This window comes from Alexandromys fortis, unplaced genomic scaffold (genome assembly GCF_014885135.2).
Source record: "Alexandromys fortis isolate MF-2015 unplaced genomic scaffold, M_Fortis_MF-2015_v1.1 scaffold_9, whole genome shotgun sequence".
In the NCBI taxonomy this organism is placed as follows: Eukaryota; Metazoa; Chordata; class Mammalia; order Rodentia; family Cricetidae; genus Alexandromys; species Alexandromys fortis.
Window position 1 is genome coordinate 17,328,334 of NW_026067892.1, and position 27,653 is coordinate 17,355,986.

Genomic DNA, 27,653 nt, shown 5'->3' on the forward strand with positions numbered 1-27,653 from the left:
CACACTGTTGGATTTTCCTGATGCAGAGTTGAAGGAATCTGTTCACTGATGCAGATCTAAATATTTGACCTTTAACAGCGAACCTGATAGAGCCAGACTCTCCTCTCGGCCTACCTTCCATCGTGCACCAGGTCCCTTCTTCCAAAGACAGCAAGCTCTCAAGGTTCACGTGGGTAAAACAACTACAGCGGCCTTATATCTGATTATTCAAAAGTGTTCTTGTCTTTTCTGGGGATGCACAGTGAAGCAGCTCTGAGGACAGGCACGGGACATGTTCTCACTGAACTCAAATTGAGACCCACTACTGAGAAGGCAATTTAAAACATTTTGGTGACAGCTGAGTTTTATATTAACTATTGCTGTCTAAAAGGCACTAAAACCTGAAATTAGTACTGCTTAAGCCAGTTCCTGAATGCTTTCATGTTGAGAGACAAAAAAAAAAATCTATCTATCTATCTATCTATCTATCTATCTATCTATCTATCTATCTATCATCTCTCTCTCTCCCAGGCTAAATTCAAACTCAGAGTGTTCCTATCTCTTTCTTCTGGGTGCACTCTTATGTCTGGCTTTATTTTGTTTTTCTGACAAAGTTCACTAAAAAAATTAGAATCTCCCTGGAGTAGGGCAAAGAAAATTAAAACACATTCAATTTGCTACCAAGGAACAAACATTAGTGCATTATTTCCTCCTAAGACAGTAAAATAGTGAGTGATTTTCTCAGACCTTTATAATACACAGAATGTAAACTCAGCGGATAGTGCAGGCCTGCCACGCCTCCTGTTTGGGAGGATTAGGTAGCCTTGGCAACATATGCATATGTGTATACTGAGTATGTATATATAGGAACATCTATGTATGCACATATGTGTATACAAATATTCAGACATATGATGAATTAAGGTCTGGGAATCTAATTTGTGAATAGCATAGTAACTATAGTTAACAACACATATTCTATGCTTGGATGAAACAAATCTACAGTTTAGATACACATTAAGTGTCTTTGCTACACAAATACAAAATAATAGTTATGGACAGTGATGAATATATTCATTAACTTGGCTATGGTGATTGTTAGATGAAGCATATACACACATATATATACACAATATATGAACTAAATGTTATATATATATATATGAACTAAATGTTCAGGGGGGAAATTATAGTATTTCTAGCACAATGTTTCTCAGGAAAAAACTCAACCTTATTATAATTTAAAGAAATTACTGTATGGACAAATGATATAGGACAAAATTGACAGATGAGGGGCTGGAGAGATGGCTCAAGATGCTGCAAAAGCAGCAAGTGCTTTTACAGAGGACCCAGAGTTTGGGTCCCAGCACCCATAACAGGTGACTCACAACCACTAGCAATTCCAACCCCCGGGGGTCCAACCTTTTGTAACCCTTGAAGGCATCTGCATACTCCTGACTTGCACACACACACACACACTCAGAAAAATAAGTATTTTTAAGTAATAGACTTTTAAAAGCTGAGTATACAATCCTATAAGGTCAGTTATTTTAAAATAATAAATCTTAGACTTTAAGTCTACTGGGGTTTTACAAGGAGAACCCTATGATGATGAAGGCCAAGTGTGCATCCACATAATTCTGTTATGCTAGAATCTGCTTTATGAGAAAGTTCTTATACACAGCAACCAGTCCATAAATTATTAATATTTGTAGTTTCATATGATTTGAATATTGCTAAGACCTATAAGAAAATTTCAGCTGGGGCATTGGCAGAGTGATATGCTGAGCCTCTTGTAAGAACTCAATAAACATTTAAGAACCATCAAGGACAAGAAGGAAGATAAAGTCAGCAGTGCATTAGTGACTGAGAACTCCCTCACAGACAGGAAAAGTAGGCACCCAGGTGCCACATCCACTGCGTCTCACATGAACACGATCGCACAGTTAGGAGAGTTTTGTCTTTTCCAATTAAATAAAATTCTTTCAGAACATTTGCATCCTCTTAACTATCTAGGTGGAACCAATATCATTTAGAGAGATGGTTATGATAGCTTTAGAACATACTAGGACACACACAGTTGTGCCCACTGTATCTTTGCCTGCGAATTCCTACTGACTGATACAGCAAGGTACTTGACCAAAGCTTCTGTTCGTATGTAAAAGGTGGTATCCGATAGGCTGTGACAATGCCTTCTGCTGATGCCAGCACTGGAAGGAACCCCAACTGAGGCAAGGGGGTTGAGGTGAGCCTGGGCTACACAGGGCAACCCTGTCTCAAAAACTAAATAAAATGTAGTTTCTTTACAACCCTTTCTCTGCCCATAACAATATAGCAGCATCCTTCATGACTATCAAGTTCTAAGGGACCTCGAACTCACAGAGATCTTTCTGCCTCTGCCTCCCAAGTGCTGGGATTAAAGGGGTGTGTCACCTCTGCCTGGCTTATATACAGCTCTTAACATTGTGATACACACATACAATCCCAGAACTAAGGAGGATGAAGCGGGGGGCGGGGGGGGGCATATGTTAGAGATCACTCTGATCCACATAGACCCTATTTTGTGTGTGTGTGTATTAATATTGCAAATAATGCCAAAAAAAGAATCTGAGGGAAAACTTTCAGAATTATATTAGTAAAATCAAATACATACTCTTATATTTTAATACCAGTTTATTGGGAGAAATTAAGACAAGGTCTCCATGTGTAGACCTGACTGTCATTGAACTCACAGAGATCTATTTGTCTGCCTCTGCCTCTGGACTGCTAGGATTAGAGATGTGCTCCACCACACCCAGAAGATACCAGTTTAAACAAAGGATGCTGTTAGGTGCTGTAGTCATTCATACCTAGAGCCAAAGCCACCCTTGACTCAGTGCTATTCCCACCATCTTGAATTCTGCTAACACACAAGCTGTAGCACATTGCAGCACCCGAAGTGCTCCTACCTGGATTATCAGCGGCTCCAGCAGCTTCTCCACAGTGACTGTCTGGATCTGCAGGTCGTGAATGTCCAAATTCAGGGGGATTGGTGCTTCTGCCGACATGGTGCCTGTACACGGACACACACAGAATAAAACAAGGCTTATCAATGAGGAGGAATTCTTTCCAACGCAGAGGGTTCCTGACAATCATGGAATAAGTGAGTCTTCCGTTTGGCAGGTCTTTTCAGTCCTCTGAGGTTCAGGGTGCCAAATCCACCATAGGAGAAGCAAGAGGCTCCCAAGATGTTGTCTGCTCGCATGCTGCCTGGGCTTAGCTCTAATGTATGCTAGTAAATTCATAACTGGCTTTCAAACTTATCGAACAGGCTCCCATTTAATCAGTAGTCTTAATTGAAAGCTATTGCTGATCTGTTGATACATATCTGACAGTAGGCAGGTCATCTGACTTCCATGAATCGGTGATGCTCAGGGACTTTGTATGTTTGCTGTTTGCCCATTCTTGTCAAGACTTAGATTAGAAGCCCAAAGACACATGGTGTGTGTCTAGGTGTTTTCAAGGTTGCTTATATGAGAGTTTTGATTGTGAAAGAGATTGGGCAATTTTCTTTCTTGTACAGAGAAGAAACCAATAAGAATTTGAATAGCTATTAGAGAAAAATAAGAAGCCCATTGGAAAGCCCTGATATTTGGGCAAGATGCAGTGGTTTGAATGAGAAATGTTCCCCATAGTCTCCAGCATTTGAAGACTTCCCCCTCCCTCGGCTCCCCTGCTACTTGTTGACATTGTTTGGGAAGGTTTAGGAAGTATGTCACCAGGGGCTGGCTTTGACAGCCTAAGGCTTGCTCATTCTGCTTTGTGATGGTGGTCAAAGAAAGGAGCTCTCAACTTTCTGTTCCTAGCCCCATGCTATAGCTGCTGACGTGTTCCCTACCGTGATGGACTCTTAAAGCTCCAGAACCATAAGCAAGCCCAAATAAACTCTTCCTTCTGTGAACTACCATAGCCGTAATGTCTCATCACAGCAACAGAGAAGTGACCAAGTCACCAGACAACGTAAGAAGAATAATTGTTAAGCCGGGCATGGTACTTTAATCCCAGCACTCGGGAGGCAGAGGCAGGTGGATCTCTGTTTGAGGCCAACCTGGTCTACGGAGTGAGTTCCAGGACAGCGAGGGCTGTTACACAGAGAAACCCTGTCTCAAAAAAAAAAAAAAAAAGAATTTTCATAAATGATTCTTTAAGATATTAACCTCCTCATCCAGTTGTGTTAGTCTACACTATTAACCCCAGCACCAAGAAAAGCAAAGAAAGCTGATTCCTGTGAATTTAAGACCATCCTAAATTCCAGGACAGTCAGGACTACATAATAAGACCCTGTCCAAAAATTAATAATAATAATTTGAGAGGCTGTGGAGATGGCTGAGCCAACAAAGTGCCCTTCTTGTAAGCATAAGTCCTGAGTTGGGATCCCCATCATGCCTGTAAAAGGGAGGCAAAAAGAACCAACAATGATTCAATCAACAGTGAGGAACAGGAAGACAGAAGCACCCCAGAGGTTTGCTGGCAAGCCGGGCTAGCTGAACTGCTAAGCTCCAGGTTCAATGAGACACCTTTTCTCCTGCCTAAGACTGAGGACTGGCATGATGGCTCCGCAAGGACAAATGCTAGACCTGACGGGCCTGCGTTCAACCCTCAGAACCACGCAAAGGTAGAAAAGGAAAACTAACTCTGCAAAGTTTTTCTCTGCTCTCCACACTCACCAGATGCACACACACTGCTCACAATTAATACAGTAAATAATCCAAAATAAGGTGAAGGGTGCAAGTGAAAAACACAGACGCTGACCTCTGACCACCAAACACAGCTGTACCTGCACATACACATGCACATGAGCATGTACACACACACACACACACACACACACACACACACGAACCAATTGCTGAGATTTTCAATTCTTAATCACATAATCATGATTGGCATTTCATAACATATTGAAACTGACACCAACACTAATCTATCAGCCATGGACACTATTAACTAAATTACTAAATCCACAAATCTGTATTAACCCTTGTCTGTCAATCATCACTCAGGAAGTGTTTACTCGGTGTCCACAGAGATAACCAAAATAAATCATAGATAGATGATAGATAGATAGATAGATAGATAGATAGATAGATAGATAGATAGAGGAAAGTCATAGATAGAGGAAAGTCATAGATAGATAGATAGATAGATAGATAGATAGATAGATAGATGATAGATAGACAGACAGATAGATCAACTTAACCTACTTTAAAAAATAAAGGAAAAAAGGCTCAGCAGTTAAGAGCACTTACTGTTCTTTCAGAGGACCCACGTTCAGTTCCCAGCACTCACATGGCAGCTCACAACCATCTCCATACCCAGGGGATCTGACCTCTCTTCTGCCCTCTCTGGGCACCCCAACACACATGGTGCACAGACACATACACTCAGGCATGCATACACACACGTAAAATTAAAATAGATATTTTAAAAAGAAAAGAAAAACTTATAATGAACAGAAATATGCACCTATCAATAGAAAACCTTCTGACTTAGCGTGTACCTACTCTCCCACACAGTTTCCCACAGCTTTGGGCTTAGTAAATTGACCCCCACCAAATAAAAACACCCTAACAATCTCCCTGGAACCATGAAGGAAATAAAAGAAATAGAAAGTATGAAGATTGCTCTAGTTTCTCTGGTCAGGAGTTTTAACTAGAAGGGCAAGTAATGGTTCTCTTTTTAATTCACTAATTGGCAATAATCAGACAGCTGGTGGACGGGTACAGAGTTACATAATATCAATCTTTTCAAGGCTCTCCCTAATCTCAATAATCCTAGAAGACCGAGTTATTCTCTTTTCTATATGTGTTTCCACCTCAGAATTGTAGGGTAGAGTCCATGTGCCTGCCCATCCCACCGGTGAGAGTCTCCTCCGACTTTCCCGCAGACGCTTCCCTTACCCCATCCTTGGTCCATAAAACCAGCACCGGTTTGCTTGCCAATCTCCCCACTCTCCTGGGTCCATCCCACAGATCCATACATTGCTATTGTGTGTATTCAAATATATCCATGACCCCTATGTCTATGGATAAGTGGAAAGACCAACACTTCACCAAGAGTGCCATCTAAGGTGTGAACTGGATGCAGAGAGAGATGAGACACAGAAACATCCCATAAGTAGTCATATATATTGGTTCTTACCTTTGTGTTGTATAATTTTGACATGGATAACAAAATTTGTTTAAACAAAAATAGAAGTAAATGCTGGAGAGTCCAGGAGTCATGAGCCTACTGCTCTTCAGATGTCATCCCACATGGCCACTCTCTATAATTTCCTTTTTTATTAGTGCTTTTTGAGGGAGGGTCTCGATATGTGGCCCTGGCTTTCTTGGAACTCTCTACGTAAATCAGGCTGGCCTTGGACTCACAGAGATCTGCCTACATGCCTATCAAGTGCTGGGATTAAAGGTGTGTGCCACCACACACACAACTCAACGAATACATATCGACACAGATACATAAATTAATGGTAATAAAACTGCAATGGCTATAATGATACAGCTGTGGTTACTTGAACGAGAGTGTGCCTCCACATCATGGATGTGGGAGGGGCTCCCACCACCCCTCCCCCTCCCTGTCGGCGGTTCATGGTTGCTGAGGACGGGGCATCATTTTCTTCAGTGGTGTAGCCACTCATATGTTGCCCATGCTCCAGGAAATAACCTCCTGCTGATGCTCATGCAAGCAACCCCAGTTAAACTCAATGGGCCACACACAAAGACATGAAAGTGGGCGGGCAAAGAAGGGTTTCCGTGGTAGAGGGAGGAAGGGGCGTGAGAGGTGGTAATGTAATTTGAAGAGTGAAAAATCACTGAATTTTTTATAGACATGTGTGAAACTGCCAAAGAATTTTTAACTGTGTATCTGAAATATTCTTGAGAAATTTTCTCCCCAGTGACTTAGCATCATATTTGTACATAATCTAAACACTGCAGTTCAAATGTGCTTATAATCAAATATTGTTATAATACTTTTATTCTTTCATGTGTCTTCAGTGAAGTTTAATATTAAAAACAGGGATAATTATACTGAAATTCTCAAAGGAACCAATTATGACGAACTTAATAATTGATAAAGGCACTTAAGTACAGTCATATGCTCCGAGGTTTTCTATACTATTCAAGGCAACAGTGCATGCTCTCTACTTCACAGACACTATCAAGACGTTGTACAGTTGACACGAGAAAGTAAATACACAGACTGAAGTGGGAGGAGAAGGACACTTTATTAATCGAGTGGGATGTCCCAGCATCCCCCTTGCTGTTTTTAAAATAACTACAATATACTATATACATTATATACTATATATATTCATTTGCACTAAATGTTGACAGTTTTATATAAATACCACCAGAATAGCTGATTGCAGAGATAGAGCAAGTTTTCTGAAACACGGCACTTTTCTAGATAGTTCTCTTAGTGAACATAATCCAAACAGCCCACGTGGGGCTCCCTCCCCACCTCAAGGCAATCAAGCGTGTCCTTGTTCTCAGTCCGTGCTGAACTCCATCGCAAGTCACTTACAAGGACTGCTATCCCTTTACTTTTTGTTTATCCGTTCTTGGTTCTGAGACAGGGTTTCACCCAGCTGATACCTCAGACTGGCCTAGAACTCACTATATAACGTAGACTGGCTTCAACACTCCTCCCTCAGACTCCCAAGTTCTAGGACTACAATCATGAGACACCCACCATGCCTGGCTCTCCTTTACTTTTTTTTTCTTTTTTCCTTCTTCTTTGTTTTGTTTGTCTGCTTGTTTGTTTTTGGTTTTGTTTGTTTGTTTGTTTTTTTGAGAAAAGGATTCCTCTGTGTAGCCTTGGCTATCCTGGAACTTGCTCTGTAGACCAGAATGATCTTGAACTCATAGAGATCTGCTTGCCTCTGCTTCATGAGTACTGGGATTAAAGGTGTGTGCCAACACCACCTAGCCTTCCTTTATATTTTAAAAGCCAGTTTGGTTTAAAAATAATTATTCAGGTTGTATTAGGATGGATGAATAGATAGATAGATAGATAGATAGATAGATAGATAGATAGATAGATAGATAGATAGATCACAAGTGTATCAATAGTAGTGTGCATCACCACTAGGTGATGTGTGATACAGTCAATGTCCTTTTGGTTTAGACTGTTACTATGATATGTCTCACTCCTTTTCACTGTATAATTTCTTTAAAAGCATAGTCTCTCTTCTCAGACATTCTTTCAAAATATAGAAGATATTCTTTAAAAAAAAAATCCTAACACTACTAACACATGTTTTCTCTTAATGCAACAAAGGACTGGAATGTTTTGGCTTGAGTTGGTTTTCAATCATTCTACCTGTCACTTTTCTTCCTTGTAACAAAGACATATCAAAACTGACAGAACATTACCATGATGGCCTACTTTTTTTTTTAATGTGTCACATGATTTGAATAGGAATGGATCCCATAGACTCCTCTGTTTGAATGTTTACCCCATAGAGTGTGGCACTATACTTCCTTGCTGGAGGAAGTATGTCACTGTGGGGGCAGGCTTTGAGGTCTTAAAAATTCAAGTCAGTTTTACCTTCTGCTGCCTGCAGATCAAATGTAGGACTTTCAGCTCCTTCTCCAGTCCCACGTCTGCCTGCACGCTGCCATGTTGCACTATGATGATGGTCTGCCTGCACGCTGCCATGTTCCACTATGATGATGATGGTCTGCCTGCACGCTGCCATGTTCCACTATGATGATGATGGTCTGCCTGCACGCTGCCATGTTCCACTATGATGATGATGGTCTGCCTGCACACTGCCATGTTCCACTATGATGATGATGGTCTGCCTGCACGCTGCCATGTTCCACTATGATGATGATGGTCTGCCTGCACGCTGCCATGTTCCACTATGATGATGATGGTCTGCCTGCACGCTGCCATGGTCCACTATGATGATGATGGTCTGCCTACACACTGCCATGTTCCACTATGATGACCATGGACTAGAGCTCTGAAACTGTAAGCCAGGCCCAATGAAATGTTTTTCTTTGGGGAGCTCACTGACTCCAGACTGGCAGCAGGGGAACCAGCATAGGACCAAACTAGGCCCTCTGAGTGTGGAAGACAATTGTGTGTCTGGAGCAGTCTGTGGGACGACTGGCAATGGGACCAGGATTTATCCCTGATGCCTGAACTAGCTTTTTGGAGCCCATTCTCTTTAGGATACCCTTTCTCAGCCTAGATATAGTGGGGAGGGCCTTGGTCCTGCCTCCAAGTGATGTACTAGACTTTATAGACTCCCCATGGGAAGCCTTATCCTCTCTGAGGAGTGAACGGGAGGTGGGGTTGGAGGAAGGTGGAGGGAGCGGGAACTGGAATTGGTATGTAAAATGAGAAAAGTTTTTTGTATTTTTATTGAGTTCTACAATTGAGAAAAGATTTTTAAAAAATAATTAATTTAATTTAAAAAATGTTTTTCTTTATAAGAGTTGCCATGGTCATGGTGTCTCTTCACAGCAATAAAACCCTAAGATAATGTGTATGAGTGGCCTGCATGTATATCTGTGCACCACTTCAGAGGTCAGAAGATGGCATTGGGCCCCCTGGAACTGGCATTAACTGATGGTTGTGAGCCACTATGTGGGTGCTAGAACTAGAACCCGGTTCTTTGGGAGAGTAACAAACGCTATTTCCCACTAAGCCATCACTCCATCCCCCAAATGATGCACTTCAATATGTAACCCAGAGTCAATCCAAATAAAATATGTCTTTTGGTATATAACAGTACAGTCTGATCAAATGATTTGTTCACCTGCTAACCTGCTTATGACAGGTCCTTGCTACATAAAAATCAAAATTGCTGGGCTAGAGGTATAGCTCAGTGATTAAGAACACATATTTCCATTCAGACAACCCCAGGTCAGTTCCCAGCACTCATTTCAGGCAGTTCATACATAACTTGAGCTCCAGGGAATCTGATATCTCTAGCCTCTATGGGTGAGCGTGTGTGTGCAGACACACAGTTAAAAATGAAATAATCTGGGCTGGACAGCTAGCTCGATAGTTCTTACCGAGGAGCAGGGTTTGGTCCCCAGCACCCACATGGTGCTCACAGTTGTCTGTAACTCCAGGTTCAGGGACCTGATTCAGTTTTCTTATCTCCTAGGGATCCAGATATGGTTCACATATGTACCACAGGCAAAGCACACACATAAAATAAGTAAATGTTTTTATGAAATAAATATCCCTTTGGGGGAAAAAAGAAATCAAGGTTCTTGACATTTGTTTCCCTCTCAGGGGCAAAGATGGGGGACATTGTGGTCAACCAAAAGAATGAACTGAACCATCATCAAACTTTAAAAATGTGTCTCTGCTGCAGAACTCATAATGGGCTTCCAAAGCTGCACCGAACATTAGAAACTGGAAGCAAGGGAGAAAAAATGGGGAGAGGAAAAATTATGCACAACATGTGTAGAATGTTTTTAGCAAAGAGATAAAATATAAACCTAATTAAATCAAGGTACCTCCTAAGACTATTTCATGCATTTAATTCACATCAGGTGGAGAACATTATTCAGAAGTTTACTTTTCCATGACAAAATTATAAAATAATAAACCAAGCCCTTGAAGGACCTTGGCTGTTCATAATTACTATTCTATGAATAACTGCGGTTTCTTATAAAAAGTCTTTCTGATCTTTGGTATCTGTCCCGTTCAGTAAGCCTGACTGATTGGAAATCGGGCTGTGCGTGGTACGACTGCAGGAGTTTGCAAATGAAGCCGAGGAAAGGTCAAAGCCTGTCCACTCGTGACTAGCCTCTCACAGAAACACGACAACACAGGCCCAGAGCAAAGCTCCTGCCACACAATAAGTGTCACATCCTAAACCACTGGAGTTTTATAATCTATAAAATATTAGGAGGTAGGGAGGACCTCCAAATACTCAAAAAAAAAAAAACTCTCTTATAGTTAGCCATCATTTCAACAATATTCTAGGCTTGGGTGAGTAGAAATAATGAGGGTCTTACTACACCATTTAACGAGGACGTTTGCTTTTACAAAGGTCTTCTTGAAGTTGACTTCAAATCTACCACTTTTTAACCCCTACCCAGCAGAGATGGTTTTATAAAGTGGGAAAAGTGTTGATTTGGTGAGAGACGAGGACCAAATTCCAGTTTTCAGAATCTTAGGCAGGAGAACGAATCTCTTGACAGAAGTAATAGATCTTTCTGGCAACAAAACTCAGGCAAACCTACCCAATCCTTCCCTATCTTTTGTTCCACAAAATGTCTGAATTTTCACTCTATTGCCCTGCTTGAAATTAAATTTGAATTACTTTAAAATTGTTTACCACTCATTTCTGAATGCAGGAAATGGTGGTGGATTATGAGGGGCACGAGCTTGTCATCAATCAGTATGGGCTAGCTCACGGCTCACCATCTAATACCCTGAGCGTGTCTCTATTACGGTACACCGTGGGCTGTGTTTTTCTCCTGCCCTGGCAACAACAGGGAAGGACATTAGGAGATCACATTCCTATTGTCATTCCAGCCTTCCACACTCCCACCAGAATTGCTAATTACACTCTGCCTACCACACTCGCCCTCTATTCCACAGCTCCCAGCTCTCCTAAAAGTCACTTTCAAAGTCAGCAGCAGGGCATAGAGAGCCTCGAGAGACGTTTGGTGTGTGATGTTGGTCAGGAAGCAGGGAAAGGGCATGCAGATGCCCAGTTGTCTTTATCGCTCCCTTCACACTCCATCTGGTACCCCAGTTCCTGGTGCTGCCAGCCACGCTTAGAATAGGGCTTTCCCTACCCCTCACTTAATCACTTTTAGAAACACCCTCATAGATGTACCAAACAGTAGACCTCCTGGGGGATTCTTCCTCCAATCAAACTGACAGTGGAAGTTAGAGATGATCATAATGGCTTAGACCTGGATAACAGCAACAGAAGTGGCCATATCAGGCCAAGTGCAGATACATGTTGATGGTTGAGCCCAACTGGAATTCCTGAGTAAACAAATGATAGAGACAATTCAAGTTTTTGTCTAGAGCAATTGGAAAGAGAGTTGCCACTAACTGGGGTGAGGGTAGACACAGGAATAGTGGGATGCTGAAGAATCTGAAAACACAGAGTTGGACATTAGACAACTAAGTGAAACACCTGTGTTCAAAGCTGGATGTTTAAGAGCAGAGTTGGGAAAATCAATCTGGAATGCAAATATGAATGTGAGGGCCAGACACAAGTGTGCACACACCTTTAAACTCAGAAGGCAGAGGCAGGTGAATCTCTGAGTTCGAGGCAAGCCTGATCTACATAGCAAGTTCCAGGCCAGCCAGGAATACAAAGTAGGACTCTGTCTCAAAAAAGAGACAGAGAGACAGGCAGAGAGGCAGAGAAGGGAAGGAGAGAGAGAGAGAGAGAGAGAGAGAGAGAGAGAGAGAGAGAGAGAGAGAGATTGAGAGAATAAATATCAGAATTGCCAGCATGAGAAGAAACAGAGTGGACTGGTGAGGTGGTTAAGCACCTGCCATCCAAATGTGAAAGCCAGAGTTCAGATTCCTAGAACACACATAAAATGCCAGGCAGGTATGGCAGACTGCCTATATTCCTAGCCTTAGAAATCAGAGATGAGGAATATGAAGAGCAAGCTGGCTAGTGAGAGTAGGCATACTGGTGAACTCTGGGTTTGATTGACAGCCCCTACCTCAATGGATAAGATAAGATGGTAAGAAACATGACATGACCCTCAATGGCTTTGTCCTAAAACCCTAACTAGGGGCAGCCAGGAAATGAAGGAAGCCTGTGACAATGAGGAAACCACAGGCACACAGAAAAACTGGGTCAAGCGAGCTATGTGCGCTCTAATGGAATGACCCCAACTCTTGCACCAACCAGGAGTGTTTATAAAGAAAAGCTCAGGGAGAGGAGTTAGCTAATCTCTGCAAGAAACCTCTGCAGGCTAGCAGTCGCAGGCTGTAAGCATCTGGGAGGAGGAAACTGTGCCTGCTAGTTTTTGCACACATTGGTCAAACATCCATAAACTCTCATGCTTGCACCAGAGGAAAGCTATCTCATTTCCATGCCTGACCCTTAAGGGGAAGACTTGGCCAGTTTCCCATGAGTTCGTGGCCTTGGTCCTTGGCATGGCTGGGTCATGCCAAACAATACACATTCACTCAGGACTTCCCTCAATAGGGATTGCACTAGCTCCCTACAAAAGAAAAAAACAAGAGTGCAGGCTAGAGAGGTGGCTCCCTGGTTAAGAGCACTTACCGGTCTTCCAGCACCCAGACCAGGTGCATAACCTCCTGTAACTCCAGCTCTAGGGGAGCTGACACCTTCTGGCTTCCAGAGGCACCTGCATATATGTAGTATGTATTCATACAGACACATGTACATGCATATATGTAATATGTACTCATACAAACACACATACATGCATATATGTAGTAGGTGCTCATACAGACACACGTACATGCACATATGTAGTATATGTTCATACAGACACGCATGCATATATGTAGTGTGTACTCATACAGACACATATACATGCACATAAATAAAAAGGAAGGATTGTGGATAGAGTGAGACCCCATACGGGATTAAGATGGCTAGAAATAGACCTGCTTGGGTCAGAGGATTGTTACCAGCGAATGCAAATACTTTCAAATTCATCTTCTCATATTCTGTCTAGGACTGCAAGTGTGGCTTGAGGCTTGTGCAAGAGGGTATAGCCTTGTTCCAAATCCGTGGCATATCTCTGATATAGCATATCAGCCATAGAGGGGGGAAAAGATTTAAATTGAGAAATGTCCCCACAGGTTCGTGTATTTTCACTTGTCCTCAACTTGGGAAGACTGTAGACCCTTTAGGATGTGCAGCCTTGAAGGAAGCACATCACTGCGGTTTTGAGAGGGAATAGCCTTGCTCCAATTCCTGCAAATGGGCTTTCTCTTCCTCTCCCTTCCCCTCCTCCCTGTGTATGACAAAGGGACTGTAAACCCTTCCCACTGTAAGTTGCTTTTGTCAGGGTAGTTAAACATATCACTTCAGAAAAGTAATTGACACAACCACAAAGCGATGTTGCCTTCACGTGAACTATAAAAATGTGTCCTATCGGGGCAGGTGAACTGGAACCTACTCTGAGGCACCTTCAGAGTAGGTGCAGTCCTGCAGCTGAGAGAAGGAAGGCTCACTATTTGCCCAGCGAGGGAGGGCTAGATCTCCTGCCCCCGACACACTCTGTTCTTTAACTGTCCAACATTTCAGCACTGTTGGGTCCCCGTGATTAAGCGCATTGGCACTGATGCTTGACTGTCTACTGAAACCCAAGCTCTGCTCTCTGCTTACCAGGAACTTGGCTTTTACGTCTATATATTTCCCTACATGTGCATGCTCGCATACACACACACACACACACACACACACACACACACACACACACACAAGTGTGGAGGTCAGAGGACAGCCATGAGAATTGGTTCTGTCCTTCTGCCATGTGGGTTCTGAGGATGGAACCCAGACTGCCAGTCTTGGTGCAAGCATCTTGACCGACTCAGCCACCTCTCTAGGCCTTCACTGGGAACTTTAGACAAGCGGCTGGACTCTCTCTGAATATTAGTTCTGCCACTGTTAAGTGCGAATAATAAGAATACCCTCCCCACAGAGACTTTAAGGTGAAATGATGCATATGTAGACATGAGTAGCTTATATAGTTTAGCCCATATCTCTGGCCCCTAGCAAGGGTTGGACAATATTAGTTGATGCTGTTATTCCATTTTCTGTAAGATAGCCGGATCTGCTTGTGTGCATTTAGCATAAACATTACATCTGTACAGCCCATAATTATTATTCAAGACTGCTTCCACTCCGTCCTCGTAATGAGAGTTTAAATCGGAGCTCCCCTCTGGGGCCTCCTTGTATTCAATCTCTTGACTAAAATCTAGCATAACTCCTGCATGCCGACTAATTAGAAATGTTGTATGCCCAAAGAATCGAGAGGAGAAATCTGGATGAAAAACAACCTTCTGCAGGACCTTGAGCCCTTTGAAATCAATCCAGAGAGGTGAGGAAGAGGGGTGCTCCCTGCTCCCTGCTGGGGTTACAATCCTTAAGTGCACTGAGCCTTTATCCTCAAGAGTGTAGTTTTTCATTTCCTCAGCTTCCAAAACTTAGGTGCTTCAACAGAACAGGACAGTCTATATTAGAACAAACATTGGATATTACAGGCATGTAGTAACAGAAACTTTTAAGAGCTTCCTGCAGTGTGGTATTTGAAATGCTGTTTCATTAAGCCCTGGGAAAGTTGTCTCATTAATGTTCTTTGAAAAAATTATCCAATTGATCGTTCCCTCCTCCCACAAAGGTAAGTTGATAAGAACCAAACAGAAATCAAAACATATGCTTCCACCAGGTGGTGCTGGTGCGCACCTTTAATCCCAGGACTTGAAAGGCAGAGGCAGGTGGATGTCTGTTAAGTTTGAGGCCAGCCTGGTCTACAAAGTCAGTTCCAGGACATCCAGGACTACACAGAGAAACCATGAAGAAAAAAAAAAAAAAGCCTGCTCCAGGCAACATATTTCCTCCAACAGTTCCATAGTTCCATACCTCCTAATCCTTCCCAAACAGTTCCACCACTGGCTGGGGACCAAGTGTTCACATGTATAACCAATGGGAGCCATTTCCATTCAAATCACTACATCCCAGTGATGACCCATCTACCAATGTGCCCACTGGTGTAGCGGTGACATGACGGTTATGGAGTAAACAACAATTGTCTGATGGTACTCAAGGCTCACTCCACAAGGAAGAGTTCGTGCCTAGAACTGTAAACCTGGTCAAGAAACATGACTGGGGAGGACATAGGGCCTCCTGCTATTATTTTTCTAAAGGGGCATAACACCAAACTGTCTTCTAAAAATATACCATCCTATCCATTTTTCTAAAAGCCAAAGAGCTATATTGGTCGACGTGAAAGCAAAGAAGATAATCTAAAATGTAAACATCAGAGAGGCTTTCGCTGGATCACTCAGAACAGAATAACACTCGGCTACAGCATAAATACGCAAGGCATCAAGTCTAAACACCCAAGGCAGGACTAACGTGGCCTCCATGTATACTTTCAAGGTGGCTGTGGGTTTTTGTTGTTGTTGTTGCTCTGAGTCCAAAGTGAGCCTATGGTTTCAACACACCAACAGCGTATCACAGGACAGCTCAAATGCATGTGAAGTCCCTGAGGGCAGTAGCTTGGAAAGACACCGCATAATCAGAGAATGGTGAAGGGGGTTCTTACCAACCTTAATTTGAAACAAAATAACAACAAACAAAACAAATTCAGGCCTCAAGTTGGCTCGGCGGGCGCTTGTCGCTAGGTCTGACATCCTGAGTTTAGTTCCCCCTAGGACCCACATAGTAGCAGGAAGAGACTTCTCTGACATCCACACAGCATCATGGCATACACACTCACGCATATATCTAGATTGGTTGTGAGAGAAGAGAGACTTTGGTTTTTCAAAATCCTATTTCTCCTTTGTTCCCCCAAATAACTGTAAATAACAGAAGCAGTTTTGGTAATATAAAGAAAATCAAGCCATAGACCTTGAAAACACTGAATCCATTTTCCAGAAATCAATAAAGACATGGGGGAGGGGAGGACCAGTTATATGTAACTATTTTTAAAATTTCACATTTACCTAAGTCCTGGGTTTGCAGGAGTAGTGCTTACGTGCTTTTTTAAAGTTTTTAAAACTCTAAAGAATCTTTAAACCGATCCACCCAAACACACTATTTATAGATTTTTTTTTTAAGTTTTCTGCAGACTCTGGCTATGTACCTATTAGCTCTATTGAGCTATTTTCGGTCCCATGTACTACATATCTTTCCGTTGGACATGGGGGGCTTTCTGCCCTGGCTTCAAAGCCCCGTTCTCATGCTTTTCTCCTGCGCAGTGACCATCTTCCCCAGAGTCTGCTGTAGCTCCTCCTTCTCCGGCTTCCTAGACATGGAGGCCCCTCCCCGGTTTAAGCCCGACATTCTGCTCTCTGCTCTCACGGCCTCACTCACTCAGAGCAGGCTTACTGTACAGCTGTACAGTCTCGGTACTATTCATGATCTCTGACTCACTCAGCCTTCTATGGAGTCCCGTCCTCTCGTGTTTCAGGGCCTGCTGGTACCCTGCTCACTAGGCTGCCTCACAGTCATCATCCTAACACCTAAGATAACTTCTAAGCAAACAAGATAAATGAAATTAAAACCACTACCTTCAAGAAAACTTGTTACTATTCCATACTACAAAGAAATAAATATACCACAATGATAAATGATAGTCTCTAGCATTGAGTGCCACAGTCCCTGAAATTATTAGCCAAGGGTCCTGTGCTAACAGCACTGAGATTCAGGGTATGAGAGGCATAGAAGTCAAAGGAGGGTAGGCAAGGTTCAGTAGTTAAAGATGCTTACAACCAAGACTGATGACTGGGTTCTGTCTCCAGACCCACACGGTAGAAGGAGAGAACTGACTGCCAAGGGTTATCCTCTGAACTCTACACAGGAACTGTGCTTCTGTGGGAGAATATTCTTGTACCCTGTAAAGATTTGTCACTCACGTTGGTATGATAAAATACTGATTGGCCAGTAGCCAGGCAGGAAGTATAGGAGGGGCAACCAAACTAGGAGAATTCTAGGAAGAGGAAAGTCTCAGTCTTCAGGTATCAGCCAGGCATAGAGGAAGCAAGATGAGAATGCCTCACTGATGAAAAGGTACCAAGCCACGTGGCTAACACAAACAAGAATTATGGGTTAATTTAAGTTGTAAGGGCTAGTTAATAATAAGCCTGAGCTAATAGATCAAACAATTTATAATTGTTATAAGCCTCTGTGTGTTTCTTTGGGATTGAACAGCTGCAGGACCAGGCAGAGCAGAAACTTCTGTCTACACTGTGACTCCCTACATGCACACAAGTGCACGCGTGCACACACACACACACACACACTAATAAATAAATCAAAGGGGGTTGTTCTTATAAAAACTCAGTTTGAAAGCCCAGACTCACGAGAGTGGTGAACAATACCAAGACAATGAAAGACCATTCTGTCAACCACTAAGTTTGTCTAGCTAATACAACAACCACAAGTCAACAAGAGTGAACATATCAGTTCTGTCAGGAAAGCTTGCCATAGAGTACACACTAGGGAGCACTAAACAACGAAAGAAAGCATCTCCTAGAAGTGAAAGAAACAATGATGTGTATGAACAATTGCTCGACGCTAAAAGCCAACCAAAAGCTGCTTGGTACCCCAACTCACTCTCACACACCCCTGACCTCTCAGACAGTTTTTAAGGAAGTGTCATTAGCATAAAAGATCAATAGAGAGAACTCAACAAGATAACTGGAAAGTAAAGCCAAGTGTGGTAGTACCTGCCTTCAACCCTGGTGGATCTCTGTGAGTTCAAGGTCAATCTGGTCTATATATTGAGTTCCGAGACAGTCAGGGCTCTATAGAGAAACCCTGTCGAAAGAAAGAAGATAGGAAGGAAGGAAGGAAGGAAGGAAGGAAGGAAGGAAGGAAGGAAGGAGAAAGAGAGAGGTAGGGAAGGAGGGAGGGAGGAAGGAAGGAAGGAAGGAAGGAAGGAAGGAAGGAAGGAAGGAGAAAGAGAGAGGGAGGGAAGGAGGGAGGAATGAAGAAAGGAAGGAATGGAGAGAGAGAGAAAAAAAATAAGGACCCAAGCAAACATCATGTGAATAAGAACCAATGATAGAAATAGATAAGGACCCCAATGAAACACGTGTACTCACATAGCATACATAAACACACAGAGAGAGAGAGAGAGAGAGAGAGAGAGAGAGAGAGAGAGAGAGAGAGAGAGAGATTTTCTTTATTTAATGAAGAATGCAAGTTGGGAGACCGGAGAGATGGCTCAGTGATTAAGAGTGCATGCTTTCCTTCCAGAGAATTTGAGTTCAGTTCCCAGCACTGTGTTGGGAGTCTCATAATCCCCTGTAACTCCAGCTCCAGGGAATCTAATGCTCTTTTCTAGTCTCTGTGAGAATCTGCACACACATGACATGTACACACATACACACACAAATGCATACATACAAAAAAAAGTTAAAATCTTTTTAAAAGAATGCAAGTGTGGTGTGCTGATGTGCACCTATGAGCCCAGCACCACAGAGAATGAGGCAGGGAGATTATGAATCTAAGGCCAGCCTGGTGGGAATCTGTCTCAGATAGAGATAGAGAAGGGGAAAGAATACGAATAAGAATTGCAAAGTCAAAAGGGAAGAGAGATAACAGGACATTATAAGAGAACAGGGAAAGAGAGGAGTCAAGAAACAAACAAAAAAAAAGCAAAAGTTAAGATCTTAGTTATCAGTAAGACATTATGCACAGGAACAAGATGCATAGAAAATTGCACAAGGACAAACTATGTACACTCATCTTTATTTATATTTTCATCTTTATACTTCACATCACAGGCTCAATAAATACCAACATTAAATACGATTAAAAATAACCTCACAGAGAAGAAGAGTGGGGAGGAGAACAAGAGGGATCGGGAAGGTTGAGTTGGGAGAAGGACAAAGAGGAAGAACAAGGAAAGAGACATCTTGATAGAAGGAGCCATTATGGGGATAACAAGATGATCAAAGACAAGAAACGCCTCAAAATTTCACACACAGGTCGTGACGACTTCTTTAGTCACCTTAGACAACAGGTTGGCTGTTTTTGACCCAACAAGTATATTTTTTTCTTTTTTTAATTTGTCTGTGTGTGTGTGTGTGTGAGAGAGAGAGAGAGAGAGAGAGAGAGAGAGAGAGAGAGAGAGAGAGAGAGAGAGAGAGAGAGAGAGAGAGAGAGAGAGAGAGAGAGAGAGAGAGAGAGAGAGAGAGAGAGAGAGAGAGAGAGAGAGAGAGAAGCCAAAAGAAGGCATCAAATTCCCTAGAACTGGAATTACAGGTGGCCTGGCATGAATGCAGGAAATGGAACTCCAACTTCTACACAAGCAATATATACCCTTAATTGCTGAGCCATCTCCTCTAGCCCATGAGTTAGTTCAATATATATAAACTATTTTTCAATGAATTTGAATTAAACAAGAAAATTTTTTTTCTGGACTTGGGATATGGAAGAGGGCTTTCCAGGCCTGAATGGAGTCCTAAGTTTAATTCCAAGTACTGCGAAAAGAAAGGAGTGAGGGGAAAGAAAATATTTAGCACTTTGAGTAGGTTTCACAAGGTTCTTTGGACAAATACTCTCATAAATTAACCCTCTGTTTTTCAGCATGTTGGCCCCGCTTTGATGCAGCACTCAGTTTCTTTAGAGCCCAAGCCTGACTTGACTTCTCTTTTTCAGGCAGAGTCTCATTACATGTTCCTGGCTGACCTCAAACTCAATATATTCCTACTTCAGTATCCAAAATTAGGATTACAGGTATGTCTAATCATGCCCAGCTCCGAGTTAACTTCTTTTAAAGGTTCTGTTTTTTTTTTTATTGTACAAGTAAGGCTGTTTTGCCTTCATGTTATGTGCACCTCATGTGTTCGATGGCCATGGAGGCCAGAAGAGAGCACTGGTTCCCTTGGCCTAGAATTACAGATGGTTGTGAGCCATCATATGGATGCTAGGAATCAAAGACAGGTCCTCTGGAAGAGTAGCCAAGTGCTCTTAACCACTGAGCCATCTCTCCAACCCCTGCAATTTGACTTATAATATCTACTTCTCAGGTTACAAGCCTATGCATCCAGATTATCCTTAATATCATCCCACATACCTAATTAATTATATTAATTAATTACATTTTAATTACAATGTGTCCCATTTATACCTCAGTACAGTGGTATCTATCTGATGTGTAAATTTTTTCTTACAATAACTAATGTTGATCCACATCTGTGTTTATAGTCTAAACTATAGAAACAAGTTTTGAGAATGGTTAAAAGATTCTTCTTGAAGTTATTTTTAATAATAGAGTATAAAAAAGACTAGAATGATTTCCTGGTTCATCAGCATTCATATCTGAGTATTCACAGGAAAAGCCTTAGCAAAATCCTAACTGCTGCTCTCTTATCTTTTTCCATTTCGACGCTGTGCTAGCAGCGGGAGTTTCTATGATCACTTTTTCATTTACATAGGTCAAAGTTAGTGTGGTATGAGAAGCAGCCCTCAGCCCAGAATTCTCAAGACGGCAGGTGCTTTGTGGCTATTTGAAGATCAAAATACATTAGGAAGTTTTATCTCTGAATTCCTTGCTCCTGCCCAGAAACTTTCTTTCCAATTACACTGATCCAATTAGTTTGGGCCTAAATGAATTTGAAATTCAAGTTAAATTTACATTAAAAAAGTTTTTTTGGTTTTTGGGGTTTTTTGGGGGGGTTGTTTGTTTTGTTTTGTTTTGTTTTTTTTTGCTGTCTTGTTTTTTTAAAAAAAAATCCTGGTAATTCATGCCTTTCACACCAGCACTTGGGGGGCAGAGGCCGTTCTGGAATTTACAGCACTATTTTACTATGGTTTAAGAATGAAACGCTCTTCAATCCCAGAACTCAGAAGTCAGAGGCAGGTGAATCTCTGAGATTTCCAGGCCAGCTGGGTTTACACAGTAAGATCCTGTCTCAAAAACAAAAGAGATAGGAAAATAAGGAAAGAAACTAACTCCATTACAACAATGCATTAGACAAAATGCAAGAGCCTTGTAGCCACAGATTTGTGCAAAATCACTAAATAGGTTTTATTTTAAACGGTGACTTAATCAGAGCTGTTCTGATATGTAGATGCTCGACTCTATTTAGATAACTCCGTTTCTCCCCAAACACCAAGCCTCTTGAATCTTTTTCTGGATTGAGTAATGGGTCTTTTTCTTTTTCTTTTCCTTCTCCTAGAGAACCTGAGGCCACATTTATGCCCACGTAAATCAGCTGGTGAATCTGAAGGACAGGACTTCCCCACTTTCATTTCCACCAACACACAAGTCACACCATTGTCTCAGTCAACACCGTCCCAAAAGTGAGGGGGCAGCAGGTTTACAAGAGATCCCTTCGTAAAACTTCTGTGTGTAATAAATACACACACACACACACACACACACAATAAATACAAGGCCGTACTTTCTCCTCTGTCAGTCTGTGGGATGCAAGACCCATGAAGCTGTGGCTGAGAGCCCCTCCCTTTTCCATTTTTTAGTCTTATTCTCTTGGCTGGTTTATATTCTCGCACTTGGTCTTTCTTTCACACCACATTTAATTTATCTTATCTTGAATTTCATGTAGCCTTGTAAGCACCTTAAATTCTTTCTACAGGAGGTGAGGAATAAATAAGCGGTCTTGCTACACATCCACCAAAGCCATCTTTTCTCATTTACGCTAGATAAAACTTCCAAATTTTAACTCCGTATCAACATACACGTTATGAAAACCCGTGAGTTCTTTCTGGCTTTGCTTTGTCAGTTCCTCTCCTTACAAACACTTAAGGCTGCAGACAAGTAAGACAAGGAGAACATTCATGCGCAGTTGAAGTTTAGAGGCTGATAATAGAAACCAAATTGTTTGTGCAAATAAACTACTCCTCACTGCCCAAGTTTCATATTGAAAGAGTGTGAAGTCCCCAGCGCCTCCCAGCCACTCAGACAGTAAAGACTCCGTTACACTGTAGGAGCTTTCCGGGGCTCTGATGTAAGGCTACTATAGCTTGGGCATTGATGAGAGCCAGTTTTCATGCTATTTTTAATGTCGCTATCAAACACTCCAAATTGCAGAACTGAGCTTCTACTCAGTTGGGTTAGCCTGAGTTGTTACACAGGAAAAATCTCTGTTTCGAACGTCACATTTTTATCTGCATCTGAGAGGCCTGCTGCTCTGCTCAGAACTTATAAAATCAGCTTTCATAGAGTAGTCCAGAGTTCGGTGTAACTAAAAGGAAAATCACCTCGTAAAAGTAATAATCGCACAACACAGTTTCTAGTCGTCCCATTTTAGAGAAATAGAGTCCCTTCCTTTCCCCCAAAGCTGTCTAACTGAGCATCGAGAAATCAGCACTTGTTAGGGTTGGCCTTTTAGCAAAGTTTGGTTTTAAGAAGTTGACACTTGACTCACCTATGACAGGACAGAGTATTGCCCACACACAGAAACTGACCGGCTGCCTGAGCAATGCCTTGTGTTTGGGAAGTCAGTACCACTATTGCGGCTCACAGTTTGGCTTATGATGCCTTTGTAAGCAAACAGCCTGACAAGCGCCCTAGTGTATTTCAGGATGACTGACAGGGCACAGTGGCTCAAGCGAGGAGGGGGATGGGTGCTCTTAAAGCAACAAGCCAGTGAAGACAAAAACCAGACTTTAGATTCTAATTTTTAAAGATGCGGTGGAAAGCCATCCTTGATCAACCTGAATACAACACTCATGAATTCTATACACCCAAATCACTGTAAATCAACATGGAATTTATACAAGTAGAAATAAGAAATTTGCGGTAGGTGTTCTTTATACTTCCTGAAACTATTGCGCTTATATTACTTAAGAATTATTCCAACTCCTTTTTACAGAAATCAAGTCAAGGTACCTGGAGAAAAGATATCACCATTAGGTATTATGCTAAGAGATCTTACAAAAGTGATGTAAAAATAGCTAATCAAAGTAATTTAAACCAGGTGTGATGGCGCTCACCTTTCTTCCCAGAACTCAGGAGGCAGAGGCAGGCGGATCTCTGTGAGTTTATGATCTACATAGTGAATTTCAAGCCAGTCAGGGTTACATAGTAAAACCTGTCTGCAATTAAATAAAGAAATTTAGTGGAGCTGGAGAAATGCTCCGTAGTTAAACACTGGCTACACTTGCCAGGTAAGTGCCCAGCACTCATGTGGTGGCTCAGACCCATCTGTCACACCAGCCACAGGAGACAAATGTCCTCCTCTGGCCTCCATGGGCACTAGCACACACATGGTGCTCAGACACGCATGTGCATAAAACACCACACACATAAAGTAAACAATTTTAAGTGTTTAAAATTTTAACTTAAGTATCACAAATTAATCAAAATAGTTATTGGAGTTAGAGGCAAGGGACACATGCTTTTTTTTTTTACAGTATTCTTTCCCTACCATCAGTTTCATTGGTTAAAAAGTAGAACAAGATACTAGGAAGTTCTGATGATGGTTCTCTGCAAACTATTTTCACTTAATTGATGCACTGGCTTAATTCTTTTTAATTTTTGTAATTTTTCTATATTATTTTGCAAACTTTCTACTCTTCAATTCTTTGATAATTAACTCAGTTTATTTTTTATTTTATATGCAATCCCTTACTTTGCCAGTGGAGGGTGTCACTAGATTCTAAATATCCTTAATATTACACTGAATATTTATTTTTATACTTCAGTAGAAACTGCAACAGAATAGCTCAACATTCTTTAGAAAACTTTCTTAGAAATACCCCCAGTTTGTCAGCCAGTATAAATTTGACTTGTAGTCTGTTTAACTTACATTTTCTAATTTCCATGTTTAATTATTGCTAATTACATTTAAGAAGCTACAGGTTAATTATAGGAAAGATGGTTGCTATTATGATAGCATATTTATGTGTCTCATGAGCATGCAACGTTATGACCAACAAATTTCTCATGCAACTTGCAAAGTCCCCATTTTACAGCTAAACCCTGGATTTGGATAGTAAACCGTCCTTTGGCCTGGTTCACTTTAAAGTAAAAACTTCACTATGTAACTAGCCAAAATCAGTAGGACCACAATTTTTTTTTTTTCCTTTCTTTGAGACAGGAATCCTGGCTGTCCTGGAGCTCGCTGTGCAGACCAGTCTAGCCTCTAACTCACATGGATCCTCCTGCCTCTGCCTTTCAAGTGCTGAGGTAAAAGGCGTGCACCATCACGCCTCGCAAAATATTGATTGCTATCTCTATACTCTGGAAGTCATTTTGGGAATTCCAATCAGATCGGGGAGCATGAAAAGCAAGCACTCCACCCCTCAGCTACATTCCCAACCAAAATTTTGGCTTCTTTGAAGCTACATACCACAGGAATCAAGTTTACTGCGGCAAAAATCGGAACTGAAGCCAATTTACAGGTTCGAGGAAACCATTCTCATGGACATTAAAACAGGAAATGAGAGCTTCGTTCCCTTTTAAAGCAAATTCTGATGATGATGATGATGATGATGATGATGATGATGATGATGATGAAAGCAAAGAGAAGGTTCTTCGCTGAAGTGATCTGCTCTATAAAAATCTCAGTGGATGAAGTGCTTGCTGAGACAGTGTGAGGACCATCGTTTGGATCGCAAGCACCTACGTAAAAGTCTAAGCCTGGTGGCCACTTTTGCGCCACTGCTGGGGCATGCGCGGAACAAGCTGGCTAGCGAGACTAAATGTAAAGGTGAACTCAGGCTTCAACTGAGAGGTCCTGCCTCAGTGAATACGGTACTCAACAGTTGAGAAAGACACCCGAAGTCAACCTCGGGTCTCCACATTCAGGCACAAGTGCGCGCATTACCCACACCCACATTCAACATTTCTCAAATCTGAAGATGTGGGAGCTTTTTGACTTGCGTCATTTTTTACTTGTGTAGCAGCAACTAACAGCTAGGTGAAAATCGTGTTGTCCACTTGGAAACCAAGTGCAAATATTATGGATTCTCTTACAAAGTTTCACGGCATTAGCATTCTCAATAGACATACTCTCAGCAGTATAAAATGGATGATTAAAGTTGTTTCCCAATTAACCAATAGAATAAGTACCCAAAAGAAAACTGAAAAGTCAGTGTTGTGGGTAATGAGCTCATCCCTTTTGCCAATCAGTCACACAAGTGCAGAGTATACAGCCACTGATTTTTTTTTTCTGCTCTCATCCAACCACTTAGTTCCACTTCAGTTTCCAACAAGTCTGCTTCCTGACACAGACTCTCCTGAGCCCTGCTCCACCTGGCAGATTTGGTTTCCCAGGATGCTTTAAAATCCTAAGTCTAAAGTTTTTAGTTTCAGTTCTACTTAAAATGACTTAAAATTTAAAAAAAAATTTAATGATAATGCTTAGGAAAGAAAGAAAACTACCAAATATTTATTACTTATTTAGGATACTCCTTTGTACTTTCAGCAAGAAAGTATATACCTTCCTATATCTTACTTTTCAGTATTTTGTACACATGTGCATGTATACACACTTCCCTTCAGAAGAACCCTCCGGTCCCCTAAACTATTGCTGCAGCCATATAAGAGGTAGTGCTAAGCAGTGGGCAAATCCAGAAGTGCCTCTGATCCTGGCACGCTTCAGATGGTGTCAGTGAGCGACACACACGTGAGTTTATACCCAGGCATCCATAAATGCAGCGTCCAAGAACTAAACAGAAACATCAAACTAAGAGAGTATGAGAAGTGTCCACCTATGTCATCTGCTAATCCGTGAGACTGCATTGAGCCTTCCAAGAGAAATCACAGAGGATGAGCCTGGTGTGACAGTGCATGAGCCAGTGCTTGGGAGGGAAAGCCAGGAGAATCAGGAGTTCAAGGTCAGCCTCAGCTACGTTTTGGGTTGGACAGACCCTAAACAAAAGAGGCTACCAAGATGAGTATACCAGAGTGTATTTTATGTGTGTGTGTCCCAATGAAGCACAGTATTTTGTACAATTAATATAAACTAATGCAAAGGTTTTTAATGAAAGTCATTGCGTTTGCATTCAAACTCCACTTCATGGCTTTGTCCACTGTAGCCACCATTCATCTGCTTTTCTCATACTGTGAAACGAGACCTGTAAGACTGCCATGAAGAGAAGCCGCTCACAAGAACCACACCACGGTTTTGGAACCAGTTCCCTGCGGTGAGACGCCTCACTCAGCAGGGGTGGAGGAGCTTGGTCCTGCCTCAACTTGATACGCCATGCTTTGTTGACACCCATGGGAAGTCTAACCCTCTCTGAGGAGTGGATGGGGAAGTAGAAAGGAGGTGGGGGAAGGGAACAGGAGGACAGGAGGGAGGGGGAACTGTGGTTGGTATGTAAAATAAATTTAAAAAAATTTTAAAATGTAATAAAAAAAATTCCCCACAGCAAATATCAAGGAATACTGACTGCTATGTTAATGGCCTACTGAGCCATCATCATTGTTCTATGGAAAGATGCTTCTCCCTGCAGAATTCTGTTTGTTCAAATCCAATCTTAGCCGGCCACTGTGGAAACCAACAAATGGACTGCTCTTCTGACTTTAAAGTGGGCAGTCATTGAGGTCACACATTTTTATTTAGCGAGTTGCATCTGCTTCACTCAGGAACGTCATCCACCCCACTTGTGATAAGTTATAATAAGGAAACAAAGAAACGGGGCCTTAAAATAGAAGCACTTTAGAACTGCCCTGAAAGTCGTGGCGAACGCTTCACAAGGAAAATGAAAGAAGGCGCGCTTATGCTTATTAATAAGTAGGTAGTTTTTTAAGACAGGGTATGGGGTGGTTAAAAGGATAGCTGAACCCAAAGCAGAAGAATGACGGTAAGTTAAAAAATAGAAATGTCTGTATCTCGTTCCCACATGAGGCTTATGGAGCCATGCCAACCTGCTTCATTCCAGAGCAGGGAGCCGCTCGGTTGCTGAGCTATACTAGAGAGAGGGGAAAGAAGTCCTTTCTCCCACACTCCGTCACAAAGGCAGTAACAGAAAACTCGTGATGGATGTCACCACCGAG

General features: G+C 41.9%; 1 protein-coding gene across 1 annotated transcript in view; it reads right to left on the reverse strand.

Moving 5' to 3' along the window:
- Ctnna3 (catenin alpha 3) overlaps positions 1–27,653 on the reverse strand; it is a 1,282,010-nt gene that overhangs the window by 1,236,573 nt on the left and 17,784 nt on the right. The window contains exon 2 of the mRNA XM_050141069.1: positions 2,928–3,031. Coding sequence (XP_049997026.1) covers positions 2,928–3,026 — 99 coding nt within the window. The 5' untranslated portion in view covers positions 3,027–3,031. The remainder of the gene's footprint in view (positions 1–2,927; positions 3,032–27,653) is intronic.